Below are 21,347 nucleotides of genomic sequence, written 5' to 3' on the forward strand. Positions count from 1 at the left end.
TTACTCTTAATTTTCATTATCATTTTACCAGAACACTTTTATAGAAATATGGGAATTTTTGTTGAAGGGTGGTCAAAAAATAAAATAATGAATAGTTTATTTTATTTCTGTGAACATGATCCGTTTATTATTGCTTTGCAATATTATGGTGTAATAAATGTCAAATGTCGACAACACTAACTCAAGTCCCTTAAAAAAATCACCCATAGCCAAATAAATCTATCTCCTCCCTTCTATTGGGTTTCAAATACAATGAGATTTGAGGTGGGGAAACTGTGATGCACCTGAGCATCGTTTTGTCTGTCCTTGTTTCTTTAAGATACACAACTAGCATTTTTTCTTCTAGCTTTGTGGACTAGTAACTTATTTGCTGTAAAACAGGAACAGAGATTCTTTGACTCCTAACTCATGCCTGCTGTCCAAAAACACATGACCTCAGAAACCACATGTTTTCCATCCCTGTCGTAGACTAATCAAATCATTTTCCTATAGACTCTGCTTTATTTTTCAATTTGTGATTATAGGAGGGACTGGGTGATCATGACCATAGGAGCACCCTTGAGAAACCCACCTGACAATCTCTTGAAATGTCTCCTCCATTGATAACAAGCATCCTTTTTGTTATAAATGTGTTGTTTCATTGTCTACATTTTGTCTGCATGTACCTTGTCTTTAGAGACTCCCCAGATTCTCCGCCTGAGGAAGGCTCTCAGAAATCTTTCCTCATTCTTTCCTTTCCACGCTTTCCAATCCTTTCTCGTCCTTCTCTGCTCAAAGGGTGAGCCAGTAAACATTCTTTCTTTCCTTTTGTGTTCTTTGCATGCGACGTATTTGTACTGCTCCCCTGTTAGCTCCCATGGCACCAACACAATGCAGCCGTGCATTGCTCAACTCTCGGAGGCAGCGTATCTCTGAATATCATTGCTGGGCATCAGATATTGCCGGGGAGCAATTGAGTTCTGCTTTTGGGCTTCCCATGGGCATGTGATTGGCGGCTGCGAGAACAGGACCCTGGACATGAGCAGACTGCGAGGGTGGGGTGAAAGAATTGCTTTGGATTCAGGCCAAGTATATCTTGGCATGGGCAAGGCTTTTTTTCAGCTGGAACTCAGTTTCGGCATCTCTCAGGTGGGCACCATTGCCATTACAAGAGAACAAGGGAGGCGTTCATGTTGAGATCCAGCACCTCTTTTTCTAGAAAAATAGCACTGGGCATGGGCTTGTGCTGTTACAAACTGAACATGCCGGATGGGACAGAAAGATTAATGAAACTGCATGATCCCCAAATTCAGCGTAAGTTAGTGTACCATAGGACCAATTTATGCAAGAAGTGGGGTATGCCTTTTGCAAGGTTCTGCACAGGTCACAACCTGATTCATTCCCATTGTCACAGGAGTGATTCTACCCATTATGTGTTCTTTTTGGCCAGTAGCTCTGTCTGGCAAGGAGCACAGCCGGGACTTTCTGCAACAACTGAAGCAGGAAGTGCCCTGAGACCTGATGGATCAGTTAATGCTGGCGTGTCATGAATGTGTCTTCCTTTTAGACATGGTGGTCTTGCCTGTGGTTCTCTTCCCTGTCGCTTGCAGTGGCAGATGGGGGAAACAAATTAGATTGGGAGGCTCTGGAGGGGCTACAGAAGGAAAGGACTCAAATGGATTGAAAAGGGCAGGCAGGTATTCTTAAGCCAGCAGTAGATAACTTACGGTCCTTGATATGTTGCTGAGCTACAAGCCCCATCTCTGTTGACTGCTGGCCTTGCTGTTTGCAAGAGGTGAAGCTACAAAATTCCTGGTTGTAGTCTCTGCCATATTGCAGGAGTTGGCAGGAGTGTGTCCTACAAGCCAGGCAGGGCTTATTATTGGACATGGGTGTGCCTCTTCAAACAAGGAAAGCTCTCAAACAACTCCACTGTTACCAGCATGCTTGATCCACTCAGAGCTAAAGTATTAAATTGAGCAGCCTGGTCTATCTAATTAATAAAGACAAAGAACCAGATGTGTTTAAGGTTTACTTGGGAATTCATTAACTATGAACAAATATATCCTTGTGGCAAAACCTAACCATGCAATTATGAATACAGCTACAGTATGGGCAGGACTGCTTGAGGAATACTAGATTGCCAAGCAAAATGCTACTGTCTCCTTTAAGCAGATTTCTGGAAATCTGAGTTGTCCTCCCTTTGAACTCCTGGTGTTAATGCAATACATGCAAGATGAGCATTAATGCCACCGTTTCCTGATGGAGAAAGGATGTTAAAGTCACAACATTTTCTTTGATTTGCCTTTTAGTGGCCCCTCTCTTACAATGGAGTAGCAGGCACTTCACACTTTCTGTCCCCAAGACTACAAGCCTAAACACCCTTAACTGGGGGAAAAGTCCCTTTGAGCACAGTGAGACTTACTTTTGAGTATGCAAACATAGGACCGCACTGTCAATGACATTACTTCAAAATCTGTTTTTAAGTGTGTAACTTTGCTTTGTAGACAAGCTCAGGCGGTGACCGTGAATCCGGTTAGAAGAAGGTCCTCCTCCAGGATGTCTATGGTAAGGTCTTTAGCTCCAAGCTCTTCCTTATTCTTTGAGGTTTCATTTAAAAGGTTATTAATTAAGGCGGAAAGGTTTCTCATTGGTTGAAGGGCTGTTGATAGGAGGAAGTAGAAAAAGCTAGTGGGTGGTGGGTGGGCTGCTGACTCCTATGCAATAGAAGGTCTATGGATTTGAAATAAGCACTTAATAGAAATCTGGTATAGTCATGAATATTTGAATAGCACATCAAAATTTGAAGTCAATTAGAAATAAAAAAAATTGAGCACTTTACCTTCTACTCTCATACAAAACCCTTCAAGTGTTTAATGGCATTGCAAAGCCATAAGAGAGGCCCCATTACCACCACCTGCTGGCTTTAGCAGTTTCTGCACCTCAGTTAAACTCACTTGTATCTTTCAAAAACTTCCACAAAGTCTTTAACCTCAGACCCTAAAGACGATTTTTGTTCTATGGCACAGCCCCCAAAGACAAAATTGCAGTTTGTTTATGGACAGGGTCAAACAATCCCATATTCCACAACCAGCTGTTTCCTCTGCCTCATGAAACTTTACACAGATCAGTGTTAATCCTCCTGAATTTGAAAAGATTACTCTGAACAGCAGGTCCTGCAAAAGCCTAAACAGACTGGCTTGTTCCATCTACATTTGCAGCTTGAAATACTCGTCAATTTCCACTTAACCCAACTTTTTTGCTTCCAGGGAGGACAATGGCAATAAAGCACCAATGTCTTTAAGTCTCAGGGCTTCCTTAGAATCCAACAGACACCCCCATTACTGCTATCATGAATTCAAGAGCCATATTTCATTCATCAAATTGCATCCCATGCCTCTATTCTGATTCTGAATAATAATAATAATAATTTTTATTTATACCCCGCCCTCCCCAGCCAAGGCCGGGCTCAGAGCGGCTTACAAGCAATAATAAAAACAAGTTGAATGATTACAACTTAAAAACAAAATTAAAATACAACATTAAAATATTGAAACATTAAAATATTAAAATGTAGCCTCATCAGAGGAGGAGAAGGAAAGGAAAAAATGACCAATGATTCTGACAATGAATCAGTTCAGATTATTCTGTGAATATTCCTGCTTTTAGGCTAATCCCTTTAATTTCTAAAAAAAATCCAAACGTCTTCCCTAGCTGTTTTTTTGCTGGGAGGAAGCTGTCCACACTCATGTCCTCATATCACACTGTGACAGCAGCTAGCGTAGTAGGTTCTTCCTTGTTAAGGTACAAAGGCTAGTTTTGCTGTACTGTACTGACTCTATTGGATAATCCAGGTTTTGCACAAGTGGCGTGAGTAATTTCTTCATAATAGCCTCGAGTTGGCTGCTACATGCTTATTGGTTTAACATAGATACTGCTGATTGGATGGTTGGCAGGTGCTCTTGGCCGCTCCCTGTCGACTTCAAGAGATGCATTTTAGCTACCTAAGGTAGTGTTTGCCTGATTCAGCAGTTTTCTTGCAGGCACAGGAATTCCAATAGGTGTGGTCTTCCCCAACCCCATCCCATCCCACAACTGTGGATGTCCTATTAGTTTCTAGTAATTTAGGGTTGTCATACATCCAGAATTTCCGGGACATAGCTGGATTAGGCCGTTGGAAACAGCGTCCAGGCGGAAATTGCTTTAATGTCTGGGAAAATCCTGGTGTATGGCGACCCATGTCAGAAGTGCAGATTTTGGCAAATTCCCTATTAAAAAAGCTCAAATACTTCCTTAAAAAACAACAACAGATTTTGCAAAAAAAAACAAAAAAAAAACATCAATGACTTTGGCCAAAAACTTTTTTTTTTTACAGATTTTGCTTTCACTTTGTGAAATATGACAACCCTAAATAAGTTAGCCAGATAGAATGAACCTTCCTTTTTATGTACAGCTCTCTTCTGCCATTGAGATGTGTGAGGCAGCATGTGGTTGCAAATAACACTACATGCATCCTGGAGTGCTTTAGGTTATACTAAAAATAGTTTTAATAATAATAATTTTCTTATTTGTACCCCACCCATCTGACTGGGCTGCCCCAGCCACTCTGGGCAGCTTCCAACTGGTATTAAAATATATATATATATAATCATAATTTTGTGTAGATCTCCCTTTAGTTCTACAATATCTTCTTCTTCTTTTTTTTTTAGCAGCCCAAACCGCAGCCTTATATGATGGCTCCACCACCACCTCAGTTGCACTACAATGGACCCTATGCAGACCAGTATACATCTTCCCAAGGTAAAGGTTTAAGGTGCTTGGGAAACTTCAGTATTTTACTCTGCCAATAAAGGGGTTTGAGGAAAATTACATTATTGAATTGGAAGTGGTAGAGAAGAGACTGGGAGGTCATTATACTGTTATTAATGTCATTAAGAATTAATATACTGTTATTAATGTTATTATTAATGTTATCAATGCATTCAGTGACTGGATGGGAGAATGTGACCTGATTTGCATGTAACGCCAAGCCGAGGTTTATTAACAATGGATTATTGAACCGTGATTTGTTCGATTGTTTGATTGAACAATGCCCAATGGTTTAACTGTGGTTTGTTAATTGCTAGCACACCACAATCTGTAGTCATGTTTTTTGACTTATAAACCTTGTTTTGTTTTATCTGTGCTTTGACATTGCACATGGACCTGTCATGAGTATGTCGTCTTATGCCAGGTCAGCCTACTTGTTCATTTAGACCAGAGTTTTCCCAACTTGGGTCTTTCCAGCTGTTGTTGGACTACAACGCCCATCATCCCAAGCCAGCAGGACCAGTGATCAGGTATGATGGGATTTGTAGCTGGAGATCCAAGTTTGAGAAACACTCATCTAGATTAACACTGTCTATTTTGATTGGCAGTAGGATCTCAGGCTAAGGTATGAGCCATCACTTGCTAACTGTCCCTTAAAACTGGAGGTACTGGAAATTGAAGCTGGGTAATGCTGCAAGACTGGGGACCTACTGGGCTCTTCCACTAGCTACATTCCTTTCCCACAGTTGGAAGCAGTAAAGCTCCTGAATACCAGGAGAGTGCTCTTGCGCTCTGGTCCCCTTATAGGCTTCTCCTATTGCACCCAGTGTGAGAAAAGGATACTGGATTTATATAGGCCACTGCCTGATCCATCAGGCCGTTGTTATGTTTAGGCTGTTCTATGCAGTGGATTGAAATTAGATATTCAGCCCATTTTAGCTGTTGACCATGATGTTGTCAGATTAATTTGCTGATACGGAGAGAGGCACGATTCCGTTACCGATCTAAAAGCACACAATGCACATGGAGGAGAGGGGGGTTGACACTTCGTTAACAACTATTACATGCCTTTTTTGGACTCTAATGTGTGTATTTCAGATAACCTCTACGGGAATAACCAGAATGGCTATTACTGCCACTCTCAGACCAGCCTGGACAGGGCGCCGCATGACTACAATGGCAGAATCCGCAATGGCAGCGTCTACAGTGCTCACAGCACAAACTCGCTGAATAACCCACAACACTACATGCAGCCGTCGCCCATGTCCTCCAACCCGAGCATCACCGGCAGCGACGTCCTCCGGTCTGATTATGTCCCGTCACACCGGCACAGTGCCCTCATACCGCCTTCGTATCGGCCTACCCCGGATTACGAGACAGTGATGAAGCAGCTTAACCGGGGAATGATCCACTCGGACAAGCAGAGCCACTCAATGAGGAACCTTAACATCGGCAACTCCTACGCCTACAGTAGGCCCGACGCCATGGTTTACAGCCAGCCTGAAATCCGAGAACACGCCAATTTTACCTCCCCTCATTCTGGCCACTACCCGTTCAACCTGAATTACAGTTTCCACAGCCAGTCGCCCTACCCCTATCCTGCCGAAAGGCGCCTGGTGGTTGGAGCGGTGAGCGTCCCTGAACTGACGAACGTTCAGTTACAGGCCCAGGAGTACCCTGCGCCAAACATCATGAAGACTCAAGTGTATCGCCCCCCTCCTCCTTACCCTCACCCGAGACCCGCCAACAGCACCCCGGACCTTTCTCGGCACCTCTACATCAGCAGCAGCAATCCGGATCTCATTACCCGGCGGGTCCATCACTCGGTCCAGACATTTCAGGAGGACAGTCTACCCGTTGCACATTCCCTCCAGGAAGTGAGCGAGCCCTTGACGTCGGCCCGGCACGCTCAGCTGCAGAAGAGGAACAGTATTGAGATAGCTGGCTTGGCCCACAACTTTGAGGCCATGAGGATTAAAGAGAGGACCATGTCAGCGTCAGCCGCGGACGTGGCCCCTCCAAAGGTTATACTTGCCAGCTCGCAGCCCACTGTTTTCTTGGAGAGGATGAAACAAGAGGAAAATGAGGAGCAAGAGGAAAACGTGAGCTATGGGCATAAGAAGTCTCTTTCAGATGCCACTATGCTCATTCACAGCAGCGAGGAAGAAGAAGAATTTGAAGACGAACACAAGGCCAGTGCAACCCTCTCTCCCTTCGTCAATGGGAAACCCCAGCTTCCTTCTGTCATGGGATGCTATCCTTCTGAATCCTTACTGAACTACCCCTACAGCTCCGTCATTTCACACCCTGGCCCTTTGCACATACACGAACCCAAGTTGCATATTACTGAAAACGAGAAGAGAGTAAAAGATGCGAGTCCTGCCCACATCGTGGCTGACACTCAGGTACAGAGAAGAGGCGACGGACTGCTGACTCCGTCTGTGTCAGAGTCTGACTTAACAATGTCTGCAAGGTACAGGGTGCGGAAGGATTCCGTAAAGAAGAGGCCTGTGTCTGAATTGCTTTCTGGGAAGAAGAACATAGTGGAAGGGCTTCCTCCTTTAGGGGTGAGTTTCTCTAGTCTAGGATGATCCTCTCTTGTCTTTCTAGATGCTTGTTCACACATTACATAGAACACAGGCAAGCAGTCTCTATGCATGTACAAATGTTTGTGTGGAAGCATGTACACTTGTCGATTTGTGCAGGCCAACTGATTGTATACAATATATGCGTGCATGTAATGTGAGCTTTACATATGAATATGCCATCACATGTTAATATAGTTAATAGCTCCCAAACAAGTCCGTTTCAAACAATAACTTTGTGTCTTGATGTGTTTGGAAGCCAATAACCTCTGCAATTTCTACATCATATTAAAGATCAGCTGCCAACATACATGCTTAGCTGGCATAATCCTAAGGAGTCTCACCATTTTGCTTGTGTGCTAGACTTTGAAAGGCTGAATACTCTGGGTTGGGAAATGTTACTTGCCTGCCAATAAAAAACGTTCAAATTTCTGGCAGCTAAATGTTGAAAGGTATTTGACAGGTTGTATTTAGGGCTGTGTGTATTCCACAGAAGTGCAGGAAATCTGCAGAATGTGATATTTCCTGATAGGCAACAATGCTTTGAATACATCTTTGTCCCAGAAACAGGATCAATTCTGCAAAGCAGTAAAAATTGTGTGTCTACTGTGCAAAATGAGAGTAGGAAATCTGCTTCTTCTGTAGCAGAATGTTTGTTTGTCCCATGCATACCTTTGTATATGAAGTCAGGGGGCAGTAAAGAGAGTGTTTTTGTAAAGTGCTTTAACAGGCTATTGTTATTAATTTACAATCAAGTGGTATATAAATTTTGTGAAATAAGCAAACCAGATGTTCCTTCACACTTTCCTCTTAATTTCCATTTGTCTAGTTCAGGAGTGGGGAACCTGTGCCTATAGAGACTGTTGCACTCCAACTCCCATCATCCGCAGGGATGATTAGAGTTGTAGTTCATCAACATCTGGAAGGCCACAAGTTACACATTCCTGCTCTGTGCTAACTGATTCCAGTTGTGCACATTTAGGCTGTTCAAACCTCACTGTAAGCCAATGTGGTGCAGTACAGTGGTACCTTAGTTTACAACCATAATTTGTTCCGGAGGTCCGTTTATGAACCAAAACAGATTGTAACCCAAGGCACGCTTTCGCCAATGGGGCCTCCAAAAATAATTTGTTTGTAATCCAAAAAAACTGGGTTGTAATAAAAAAAAAGGTTGCAAACTGGGACACGCATTTCTGGGTTTGACGTGTATGTAATCCAAAATATATGCAAACCAAGACGTATGCAAACCAAGGTACCACTGTAATTAGAATACTGATGTTGGGAAAGGAAGACCTAGGTCCACAGTTTGGGCCAGTCACACATACTAGCCTCAGCTGTAAAAACCTCACAGGATTGTTTTTGTGAGTATAAATGAAAGCAGGAGGCACAGATCTGCTCACCCTGAGCTCCTGGGAAAGAAGGGCAAGAAGAAAATAATAAAAGTCACTGGGACCTATGCAACTTGGGTGCACAATTTTGCTGTCCTGCACTAATTTTTGGACTGTAGCCTGTGGCTGTTCATGAAAGTCCATTGTCTGCAACTATCCTTTCTCCCTAAGGTCTGTTTATCCTTCCTATGAAGTTTTGAAAACTTGAGGAATGAAGACAGACCAGGTGGAAAGAATGTTGCTTTGCTACTGCAGTCTCTGCAGGGTTCTGTTGGCCAGAGGAGGCAAGGGCTGGCGGTTCTTCCCTTTTTGAGATGAGCCCCCTCCCCTCTGCACTCCGCCACCCACCCTAGCAATTTCATTTGAGCCAGGTTTCTGCTGCAGCACATTGTCAGGTTGTCTTGTTTCCAGCAGGTCATGAAAAAGAACAGAGCCGAAGCCAAGAAAATGGGACCTTTGAAGTTAGCTGCTCTAAATGGACTGACGTTATCTCGGCTGCCGCTGCCAGACGAAGGGAAGGAGGAACCTGCCAGAGCAACAAACGATGAACGGGTTGGTTTGATGTTTTCTTTGAGCTGTATGTTAAAAAGGTTTCATATTCAGTTCCCATAGTTGCAGAATCTTGGTTACCGCCAAGCAAAAGTTTTATCCAAGTAAAGGCATCAGGATTTGGTTTTATTTCTGCACCAAGTTTGGAATAAAAGTGGCAGGTGCTTTTTATTGCCACTGGTTTTGTACATCTTCTTGGTCCAGCTCTGTGGTTTTGAGATATTGTATTCCGCAGATGTGTAGAGAATGGCCATGGGGGTCCTTATAAAGCAGAAACCTTAAGTTGCGCTTTTGTTTTGGATCTTAGTATTAATGAGCTGCATGGTTGTTTTAAACAGATTTTATGGTGGCGCTGTGGGTTAAACCACAGAGCCTAGGACTTGCCGATCAGAAGGTTGACGGTTCAAATCCCCGTGACGTGGTGTGCTCCCGTTGCTCGGTCCCTGCTCCTGCCCACCTAGCAGTTCGAAAGCACATCAAAGTGCAAGTAGATCAATAGGTACCACTCCGGCGGGAAGGTAAACGGCGTTTCCGTGCGCTACTCTGGTTCGCCAGAAGCAGCTTATCATGCTGGCCACATGACCCAGAAGCTGTACGCCGGCTCCCTTGGCCTATAGAGCGAGATGAGTGCCGCAATCCCAGAGTTAGTCACAACTGGACCTAATGGTCAGGGGTCCCTTTACCTTTTATAGTTTTAAATCTATTAATGTTTATCCGCTTATTAATATTCTTTTTCTGGGTTCTTTGCGGTCCTTGTTTTTATCTGTAAGTTGCCTTGAGTCCTGTCAAGAAAAAAGGCGAGATATAAACAACAATAATAATAGTTTTATTACAACCACCAGCTTTTTAATTAATTTGTGTGTGTGTGTGTGTGTGTGTGTGTGTGTGTTTGTGTGATTTTTAAAATTCTATGAGCCTAGTTGAGAGCACACAATAAAAAGGCAACTTAAAAGTTTTTTGGGGGGGGAATTAAAAAATAGAGCACGCACACAGAGGCAGACATCTGTTGAAAAGCAATAAAACGTGTTCTTTCTTTCTAGTGTAAAGGTCTGGAACAAGGGTTGGAACAAGGGATGGTGTTTACAGAATATGAGCGGATCCAGAAGAAAAGGCTCCTGGATGGGGACTGTTCAATTGCCCGCCTTCCAGAAAACGCAGAAAGGAACAGGTTTCAGGATGTGCTTCCTTATGACGACACCCGAGTAGAGCTGGTCCCTACTAAAGAAAACAATACGGGTTATATCAATGCTTCCCATATTAAGGTGAGCTCAGGAAGTAATGGGAATGTTTTCCAGAATGATTTCTTTCACCTATCTGTGACCTTTCTTGTGAAACGCTTTTTAAAAATTAAAAGTCAAAGCATGCCACAGGCTTGTTTAACTGGATGGCGTTAGGGATGGTGCAGAGGAGCAGGAGCACTGGAGAACGTTACTTTTCTTAGTGGACAAAAGGAACTGATAAAACATCTGCTGTACATGCAACATGCCACTTGCCATCATTTATTTTCTGTAAGGCTAGGCAGAAAAAAGAGCCTACATTCTTTGCGTTTTCTGATCCTTTTGACTTATCCTACCTCAGAGCGTATCTATCAAAATGTAGGTTTTAGCTTAGAGCCTTTTGCTTATTCTCAGTAGGGATTATCTTGGAAGTTGATCTTTTCAGAATCTCTGTCTTTGAACTAACTCAATGCAGGCCCATATTATGAATTCATCACAGGCCTGGGCCCTACCATAAAGCAGACTGAGGCAGCTGCCTCAGGAAGCTGATTTGAGGTAACCTGAAAGGGCAACAATTTTTAGTTATCTGATTTACTATTTTTCTATTTTTCACTGGCAGAGAGGGGCAATTGTGGATTTTTTTTTTGTCTTGGGTGCCAGAAACAAAACCTAGGCCGGCCTTGCAATACAATTCTCTTTTGACTTGGGGCACCTTTTGCTGTTTTGCCTCAGGCAGCAAAGTGTCTTGAGCTGGCCCTGCTTATCAGTCAACCTTCCTTCACTCTGAAGTGATCTGAGGCATATTATGATACTGCCTGAGGGTTATGGCTCTGCCAAGCATATTTTGAACTTTCTGGTTGTCATGAAGGTGACAACAGTCAAGAAAGAGGCCCTTACCCGTGTTCTGTTCTCATCATTATGATACGGGGTGGTATGAATTGTCTATTTTGGGGATTAAATGTGAAGAGAGGAAATAATATGACAGGAACAAAAGGTATACAGGCTGATCAGTGCTGACTGACTTCCACCTCTCCGTTTTTAAATCTGAGGGTGATATCTAATGTTTACCATGCTCTGACAAATCCAGTGAAATTAATAGCTTAAGTTACTTAGGTCTGTTGATTTTGATGGGTCCGCTCTGAGTATGGTGAATATCGGGTATTTCCCAAAACCATAGAATTTTAGAGTTGGAAGAGTACCCAAGGGTCATCTAATCCAACCCCCTGCAATGGTAGAATCTCATCAAAAACATCCATGACAGATGGCTGTCCAACCTCTGCTTAAAAACCTCCAAGGAAGGAGAGTCCACCACCTCCTGAGGGAGTCCATTCCACTGTCAGAAAGTTCTTCCTGACGTTTAGTCAGAATCTCCTTTCTTGTAACTTGAAGATAATAATTTGAGTTCTACCCCCGGAGCAGGAGAAAACAAGCTTGTTCCATCTTATTTTATTTTATTTTATTGAATTGAATTGAATTTATAGGCCTCCCTGTATCCAGAGGTCTCAGGGCGATTCACAGAATATGGCTGTTCCATGTGACAGCCCTTGAAATATGTGAAGATGGCTATCCTATCTCCTCTCAGTCTCCACGTTCCCAGGCTAAACAAACCCAGCTCCTTCAACCGTTCCCCATAAGGCCTGGTTTCCAGACCTGTTGCTGCTGTTTTCTTTCAAGTCTTACAATCCCCTGCATCATTTTTTCCATTTCTTTTTCTTAGGTCTGCGTTGGGGGCATGGAGTGGGATTATATTGCTACCCAAGGTCCTTTGCAGAATACATGCCAAGATTTCTGGCAGATGGTGTGGGAGCAAGGGGTTGCCATTATAGCCATGGTGACTGCAGAAGAGGTGGGTACTTGCAACACTTCTGGGGAGGGAATAAGCTTGGAAACTGCTATCTTCATGGCCCTGACCCTGAACGACCTTCCTCTGTGCAAGAGCATAATAAACATGAAGCGACTTGGTTATATAAGAATGTACCGACCAAAGGAATACGGGAGGCTAGCTTATACCAAGGCGGACCAATGGTCCATCTTCCTCAGTATTGTCCACACTGACTGACCACAGTTCTCCAGAGTTTCCCCCAGTTAAGAACATAAGAAGAGCCTGCTGGATCAGGCCAATGGCCCATCTAGTTGAGCATCCTGTTCTCACAGTGGCCAAACAGTTGCCTGTGGGAAACCTGCAAGAGGGATTTGAGCCTTAGAGCTCCTCTCCTGTGGTTTCCAGAAACTGGTATTCAGAAACATGGCAGAGCATAGCCATCATGGCCGCCAATAGCCACTGATAGTCTTAGCTGTACCTGGGGAAGCCAGGGTTTGAAGCTGGGCCATTCTCCATGCAGAGCAGACCCTCTGCCTCTGAGGTATGGCCCTTTCCTTCCAGTCTAATTTTGATTGACCAGGTCTGACAGGGCAGTGTAGAAGGGCCCATGTAGTTTAGTGGCTAGTGGGGAAAGCAAGCTTCAGAATTCATTCCCTGGGCGACTTTGGGACATGCCCCTCTTTAACAGCCCCAACATACCGTATTAGCCTGAATATAAGCCGCACCCACAAATAAGCTGCACCTTTAAAATTTAAGGGGGAAAAAGAAAAAAAAGACAATACCAGAATATAAGATGTTCCCTTAAAATTGGGTTACAGGCTGAAAATTGCTGCGGTTGGTAGAATTGTAACTCCAAACCAATTTAAGCCTTTGATCTTGCAAACCCACAAGTGTTACCGTGCAATTGCTAAAATTGCAAATTGCTATTCAATTGCTATAATTCCACAGGCACTCAAGCTCGCAAATCGGCAATACAGTGGTATCTTGGGATGCGAACGGGATCTGTTCCTGGCCCCGTTCGCATCCTGAAGAGAACGTAAGATGCGTCTGCACGTGCATGGGTTGCGTTTCGCCGCTTCCGCACATGCACGTGACGTCATTTTGACCGTCTGCGCGAGTGGCGAAACCCGGAAGTAGCGTGCTCTGTTACTTCCGGGTCGCCGTGGAGTGCAACCCGAAAATACTTATCCTGAAGCGTATTTATCCCGAGGTATGACTGTAAAACATTTTTTTGTTCCGCTTTACCGTATGCCTGTTTCAGTAGTGATATCGTAAAAGCAATTTTTTTGTAAGTTCGCGAATACAAGCCGCACTTTAACTTTTTACGGTCAGAATTTGGAAAGAGAGTGTGGCTTATATTCGGGCCAATACGGTACCTCGCAGGATCGTTGTGAGGTTGGAATGAAGGGGGAGGAAGAGGCGGGATCTGAATTTCGAAAATAATAAACCACAAGTCCTTTTTGAAACAACAATGTTTATGTGGACGGGCACATGGGAGCTTTCTGTTGACGAAGCTTAATGTTTCCAGGAGGGATGCCGAGAGAAAAGCTTCCGGTACTGGCCGCGGCTTGGCTCGAGGCACAACACGGTGACGTACGGGAGATTCAAGATCACTACCCGATTCCGAACGGACTCTGGCTGTTACGCCACGACAGGCCTGAAGATCAAGCACCTCCTCACGGGGCAAGAGAGAACGGTTTGGCACCTTCAGTACACAGACTGGCCGGAGCACGGCTGCCCAGAGGACATAAAAGGGTTTCTTTGTAAGTGTTTCAGAGGGGTTATCTTGTCTTTGGTTGTGGTAAATGACTCCTTTCTTGGGAACTAGGTGTCAAGAGATGCTATGGAAATGTCTTTTGTGGCTAGAAGTACCCCGCTCCCACCTGCCGAGTAAAGAATTTGCGTTGTTTTTGCTTTGCCCACTTTTGCTCACGTTTGGTGTGATCTGGGCATGGTCTTGAAAAGCACATAATAAGGCCAGCGTCCTGAAAGGGAGCCAGCCAAATGCTGGCCAGGGCACAACCTGGGAATGCTCCTGTGTTTTGCCATGAGTTCTTTTGAAGAAGGAAGGGATAGAAATAATTTGTTGGGGGTGGCAGCAGAGCAAATGCCACTCCATGTGGAGAACAAACCAGAGTCATGACCTCATAAACAAACCAGAGCCAGTATGTAGTGGTTAAGAGCAGTGGACTCATCATCTGGTGAACCAGGTTCGATTCCCCGCTCCTCCACATGCAGTGGGTCAAACCACAGAGCCTAGGACTTGCTGATCAGAAGGTCGGCAGTTTGAATCCCCGCGACGGGGTGAGCTCCCGTTGCTCGGTCCCTGCTCCTGCCCACCTAGCAGTTCGAAAGCACGTCAAAGTGCAAGTAGATCAATAGGTACCACTCTGGCGGGAAGGTAAACGGTGTTTCTGTGCACTGCTCTGGTTCGCCAGAAGCGGCTTAGTCATGCTGGCCTCATGACCCCGAAGCTGTACGCCAGCTCCCTCGGCCAATAAAGCAAGATGAACGCCGCAACCCCAGAGTCGGTCACGACTAGACCTAATGGTCAGGGGTCCCTTTACCTTTACCAGGGTAGTGATAAAGCGGGATATCAAATCCAAACTCTTTTTCTTCTCCTCACCATGGAGACAGCCCTTCTGTGAGCTTCCTGACTACAAATCCTCACGGGGACTGGAAGTAAGGCCTCCCCACCCTCTCCCGATCTTAAGGATTGATTGAGTTGGTTGGTATTGGAGTTGGGGTGCTCCCGCAGATACTTGGGCCTTGAGCTATTTGAGGCTTTATAATCCATTAGCAGCATGTGGAACTGGGTCTGGTAGCTTATAAGCATCTTTAAGGAATGGCATTGCATTCTGAGTGGACGTGTCTCATTTGCCCTGTCTGCTACCCTGTCTTACTTGGCTGCCACTTTCTGTACTTGGTTGCGTTGTTGCCTAGTTTAAATAACTTCTCTCTTCTTTCCTCTTTTCTGTTGGATCTGACAGCATACTTGGAAGAGATACAGTCAGTCCGGCGCCATACAAACAGCACTGCGGACCCCACAGCCCCCAACCCTCCCCTGCTGGTGCATTGCAGTGCTGGCGTTGGGAGAACTGGCGTGGTCATCTTGTCGGAGATCATGATTGCCTGCTTGGAGCACAATGAGGTTATTTCTTGGCCTTTTAAAACTCTGGCGTGTGTGTTGGGGAGTTTGATCAGGGGGTCCACAGAGTATGGGGGTAGCCAATTCCCCTCCCATGCGGTGATGTCAAGGAGCAGCACTAGGGGTGCTGTTTTCCTGTTCATCATCCCTGTCCTGCCACGAAGTAGCAAAGACTACCAATTGCTTCACCAAATTTTGCATTCTTGGAGATGGGAGCTTTAACAGAGCGTGATCTGGCAGGGATCAAAGGCAGGGAGCATTAATGAAACTCATCCCAGTTCTAACAATCTGGGAATGACTAACTTTATGCCAAAGGTTTCAAAGCATACTTTTCACCACCTTCTATTATTTGCAGTCTATGTACATGATATGCATAGTGCTGCACAACGAAACTCATTGAAACTAATTTATTCTGAGAATATTATTTAATTAAATTTGTATACCGCCCTTCATCTGTAGATCTCAGGGCAGTTCATAGCATTGAAGGACAGTTTCCTGTCCTCTCCTACACTCACCTGTGACACCTCCCCCCCAAAAAAAAATCCTGGGTTGAGGGGGATGCTGGTAGGAAGAAGAGATGAGAAGCATCTCTTTAACATGTCTTAGGGTACCACTCTTTGGGCAATTCCCTGTCATACCATTCCCTTCTGGCCATCCAGAAAAGGCATTTTGGAGCGTACAGCAAGGGCAAGAAGGGGACATCAATCTTTCCTTCCATTCACTTCCTTAGGTTAACTGACCCCCAAGCTAAAGTCTGTAAATGTGCCTGTCTGTCTGGGACAGAAACCTATAGACTTGCAGGCATGATGATTCTCCATTCTGATCTTTCTTTTGCAGCCACTGGACATCCCAAGAATGCTGGATATGTTAAGACAGCAAAGGATGATGATGGTGCAGACCTTGTGCCAATACACGTTTGTCTACGGAGTCCTCATCCAATTCCTTAAGAGTTCGAGGCTTATATAAACCTTCCTTACTCCACTTCCTAAGTCTCGCTGTTTGCAAGAGTTTACAAAAGCAGTTTTGCCTTCCGCCGGGGCAACCTTTCTGGCTTGGTTTGAAGATGCTGAGTGCAAGTCCAGGGACTTCGCTGGTTTTTGCAGAGCAAGACTTTGGGGTGGATGGATTTTCTTCTTCGTGTGCAGTTGGAACAAAAAAGGAATGAGTGTGTGTGTGTGTTTAAATAATGTACTGGTATGCAGTGCTTTTTGTGTACTTCTGAGACTGTGTGACTGTAGGCAAAATAAGTGTGGATCCTACCAAGACATCACCATTTTGAAAAGCAAGGATGGATAATTTTTAATTCTTTTTTTTAAAGCCCACTTTTAGAATGAAGAGAGGAAAAACCCTGAAACTATATTCATGTATATGTTTAGATACATCATGTGGGAAATACATGTGTCCTGCAAATTGAGAGCAGTTAAGCTATGTATACTCAGAATAGACCCATTGAAATCAGTCTATTATTTCTGTGAGTTTTCTCTGGGTATGACTACGTTGGCTACCACCCTGAAGTTACAAACGGCATCACTGTGCTTTGAATTTTGTATTTAAATCAGTGCTAATATGTATATATATATATACTTTAAGACGCTCATGAAATGTACAGATTTCATATTGGAACCAGCATTTGCAAGAAGATGGCACTTAAAGCAGTTACTTTTTTGTACTTAACTTTTTATTTTGTATTATTCTAAAAACTCCCAATAGCGCAATATTTCAGAGTATATAATATGTAAGAGAAAAAGAAGGGGTTTGAGTCCGCTGGTTTATAATGTGCAGAGGGAGCTGGGAAGAAATGGGAAGTGACAATGACATGTACAGTTTGAAGTGTCATAAAATGAGCAAGAACAGTGTCTGTTTTGAAAGAATACTAGGTTTAAAAAACGAAGAAGTAAGGAGGAATGGTTACAGCTGGCACTTTTTTTTGTTTTAAAGCTAAGAAAAGGAGAATGCTTTTTGCTTACAGTTCTAGGCCAAAAGGGGAAAAAAGGCATTGCCTTTTTGTGCTATGTAGCTCCCAGAAGCTCCAAAATTAATGAAGTATATCCTCAGTATTATTCTTTTTAAAATATATGTATTGAAAACTGGTTGCTACTACTGGTTGAAATCAAGGTAGATGCCGGTGAAACTGAAGCACTCTCTTGGCTCTTATTTATCTAGGGAAACATACTAGTATGTTTAACATGCCCATTACTAAATCGTTTTTACTTTTTGTTTTAGAAAAAGTTTTTTTTAAAGATGGAGTCAGTGAGTGAGAGGAACATGTATGTGTTACTGGTTACTGGTATGAGTGGGTTACTGGTTTACATGCTTCAGCAGAGAGGCTGCAGTATTAGTTTTATGTCCCCCTGTCAAGGAAATCAAAAAGTATCTTAGGTTCATAGACAGGACTATGGCAGCCTGTTTCCTTTCCTTTCCTGGGTCAGTGAGGTTGAAAGGAGATAGGAAGGAAGGAGTATGCCTTTTGATGGGTCTGCAATCACTTGCAGAACCAGAAACGGCAAATGTTCTAAATGGATGGCTATGGAAGGCATACAGAATTAACAGGTTCCCCATAATTGCTTAAAATGGAGAGGTGCTCATTCTCTCTACAGGCACTTACACCATAAACTTATTTTATTAAGTAAATAAGCTGTTTCAAAGCACCTCTGGCTATGCTTTTGGGATTGTGGTGAGCTCTTTAGTCAGGAATTAAATCGATCCATGTGTGAGGTACATGCCTTTAGGTATTATTTTTCTTCTCTTGAATTTTGACCGCGCCTGTCCTTGCTGTGTACAGCGCACAGTGAGATGAGGTTAAACTACTGTCCAAAGAGGTTTATGGCATACCTTGAAGAATCTCATTAGGTCTCGTGTCATGTTTTAGAGCTGGCCCAAGAGCATTGGGCCGAACACTGGCTGCTTTCAAAATCACTGATGCTAATTTATACTGTGTAGACTCGGTTATGTTGGTCATGTCTCTGTTTGAAGTCAAGTCTGGATGAGCCAGTTTTGCTGCCAGCCTTTAGCTGTTGACGCCAACAGCAGTTTCTGCAAGTTTTGAGTTTGTGGCGTTTGGGCTGAATTCCTTGACTCAGCGTTTTATTCATAGATTCTGGAAATGTAGCATTTTCTTCAAGAGAGCTTTCCCTCAAGCCGGGTCCCATATGCCAACACTGAAAGGTGGGATGAGTTTAGGCAGGGAAAGCAGCACAGAGGGATTTGGAACTGTTCTGAATGCACAATATAGCAGTCAGAAGGGCTGTCTTCTTACGTGAAGTCAAGAGACCATAGAGCAGGGCTGGATAACCGAGGGCCCTCCAGATGTTGAACTACAACTCCCAAAGTCTCTGCCCATTGGCCAGACAGCTTGTGCTGTTGGGAACTGTAGTCCAGCACCATCTGGAGAGCCAATGGTCAATCTCACTATAAATATTGTAATATTTTGCTTTAAATTTTCTGATTGAGTTTCTTCTCTTGGTTGTATCGGATGTTCCCTGGAGATGTAGTTTGTTGCAATAGTTTCTGTATAATGTGGCTGAGACTCTGTTCATCTAGCTGCCTTACTTGTACAGCACAAGGAGGAAGGGAGGGCCCTGCTTTGGCTACCTCTACGTAACTAAGCATGCCCTCCAATATGTGCAGTTCAGAAACACCTTATGGCGCAATATTGGACTGTCTGCGCTAAGCACAATACAGAGAATCACAGAACTCTAGTCTCTTACCAATGGAGGCCCAAGTCTCTCCCTGCAGCAAGCTCGTTGCCCTGCAAACCATTGTTTAGATTGCGTGGCATGTTGCTTTTGAAAACTGAGGAGACTTCAGAAGTGGTTTGGGGTGGAAAAATAGGAGGTGCAAGGTAGGGGTGGGGAGTTTGAATATGTACAAGACTTTGGGATGGGAAAGGGAGTTCTCCAAGTGTGTCTTTTACTTCAGTTTCCTTCAGGTTTTCCTCTGTCTCTGTACAGTCAAACATTTTGGGATGGGCAGAAATGCAAGCTGTAATGGTGAATGTTTTTGAACTCTGGCAAGAGCAAAGAGCATTCTTGCTGTGAATGGACGGGGTGGGTGTGTGTTTCTTCCCCACTTACCCTGAACTGGCCTTTTCAATTATTCTGATTTCCGTGAAGCTGCATTTCGTATCTCAAAAATGCTAAATCAGTGAACTTGAATCAAAGTGGTTTGTTTGTTTGTTTTGGTATGTGTAGCCAAAATGTACGTTGACATGATGCTGTCTTGTGAAGTGAAGAATGTGCCACAATTTCTCACCCCCAAAAAGACCTGTGGTGCTAAATGAGGTAGTGTTTGACCCAGTTTCTACAGATTAAGCAAGACATAGAAAACTGGGGGGTGTGTGAGAGAGAATTAGAGATCTGCAGCTGCTTTAGTCACGCTAAACTCCCTCTTGAAACGGCTTGAAAAGAAAAACTTCCCAAATGAATAAAGGGAAGTTGCATGCCATTTTATTTCACTGGAGTGTCCTAATATGCATCGAGGGTGTTTGAAACTATCTAAACGGAACCTTAAGGAAGATTCTGGAAGGAAAATGACCAGTCAGGTGATCTAACCCATTTTCTTACTAAGGGTAAGATAACTTTTGTCAAAACAGGTATGTGAGGTTCCTTTTCTTGAACGGCTCTTAGAGCCAAAACTTAACTTTGCTGCTGGCTTAATCTAGGTTGGATGTGAGTCTGTGTTCATTTGCACCTACTGTGGTGTGGAATTGCCGCTGCCCCCAAAATATCCAATTCTCAGCTGCTCCTGTCATGTTTCTATGTAGGGGCTACATGGGTAAGGCAAATGATGTTGTTTGTTCCCACACCAGTATTGTGCTTGCTGTGGGAAGGAACCATGTCTCGTGCATGATCCTTCCATGTTGCTGGACTCTCAGCTTGCAACATTTCCAGCTAACATGGCCATTGGTCAAGGATGATGGGAGTTTCAGTCTACCAGCATCATTAAAGGCACTCCTGATCTGAACGATTCCACCATAGTGGGAGACCACAGAGAAGCAGTTCCCATGCCATTCTGGAAATGTGTGAATCTGTCTAGGGCTAGAAGCTTGTCGGGGAGCAGGGTTGACCTTGCAAGGTTTCCTGAGATTGGGAGACTTCAGCATCTCATTGGCCTTAATTGGGTGCTCAGATTTAATTGTATGTGAGTGAAAGATGCTGGATTTGGGGCTTTGTTTCCACTTCTTGTTTTTTTGTGCCAGCATACAGGGATTTATAAATTTCTTTCCTTTAACAGTAGCACATGTCTCCTACTCAAGTATTATTTTTCTAGCATCGAGCTAAAGGTTTTTTTTTTTTAAGTTTGCTCTGCTTTGTGTCTCTCTCAATCAGTACTGTAAAAAATGTAAAATTTCTTCAGCTTTAAACCTTGTACAATTGAAATGGGGTTTGTAAAACAATGTACAAATTGTATTTGATAGACAGAAAGGCTTGTTTTTCTTTGATATGTAATATATGTGAAATGAATTATATCATAGTCTATTTTTGCCATGGAAATAAATATTTGAAGCGCTTACATACCAGCTTTGTTTTATTGCTGCATGAAATGTTTTAAGGGGAAGCATCTTTTAAGTGCGGTCCAAATGGTCTTGTAACCCGAAAGCTGATGCCAGAAATGGATCAGTGTTTACTGCACTTGCTTACTGCTGTATTATATTTTAGCCAGACAATCTAGTGAAGGGAACAAAGGATCCCAAAGCAAAGGCTCTCCTACAGTTGGCAAAGGCCGAAGGAAACTAGCTAGTGGAGGTTTGATATGGAGTTTGCATCACTGTCCCACTCTATCAAGAGTAGAGAAGCTCAGGCTCACGGTCCAAATGTGGCCCTCTAAGCCTCTCTAGCAGGCCCTCGAGAC

At 43.7% G+C, this 21,347-nt stretch overlaps 1 protein-coding gene across 8 annotated transcripts in view; it reads left to right on the forward strand.

The window, feature by feature from the left end:
* The window catches only part of PTPN21 (protein tyrosine phosphatase non-receptor type 21), a 52,784-nt gene extending 31,774 nt beyond the window's left edge, over nucleotides 1-21,010 (forward strand). Inside the window, exons 11-20 of one of the 8 annotated variants that reach the window (XM_083731564.1) lie at nucleotides 677-778; nucleotides 2,487-2,547; nucleotides 4,689-4,779; nucleotides 5,887-7,355; nucleotides 9,176-9,313; nucleotides 10,351-10,572; nucleotides 12,245-12,373; nucleotides 13,878-14,112; nucleotides 15,340-15,500; nucleotides 16,335-21,010. In XM_083731564.1, the coding sequence (XP_083587690.1) occupies nucleotides 677-778; nucleotides 2,487-2,547; nucleotides 4,689-4,779; nucleotides 5,887-7,355; nucleotides 9,176-9,313; nucleotides 10,351-10,572; nucleotides 12,245-12,373; nucleotides 13,878-14,112; nucleotides 15,340-15,500; nucleotides 16,335-16,463 (2,737 nt within the window). In that variant the 3' untranslated portion in view covers nucleotides 16,464-21,010. Of the gene's footprint in view, nucleotides 1-676; nucleotides 779-2,486; nucleotides 2,548-4,688; nucleotides 4,780-5,886; nucleotides 7,356-9,172; nucleotides 9,314-10,350; nucleotides 10,573-12,244; nucleotides 12,374-13,877; nucleotides 14,113-15,339; nucleotides 15,501-16,334 lie in introns of all 8 variants that reach the window. The other 7 variants (XM_083731563.1, XM_083731565.1, XM_083731566.1 and 4 more) reach the window with 7 other exon arrangements.
* Nucleotides 21,011-21,347: the final 337 nt, after the last annotated feature.

Source organism: Podarcis gaigeae, assembly GCF_964106915.1.
Source record: "Podarcis gaigeae genome assembly, chromosome: 1".
Lineage (NCBI taxonomy): Eukaryota > Metazoa > Chordata > Lepidosauria > Squamata > Lacertidae > Podarcis > Podarcis gaigeae.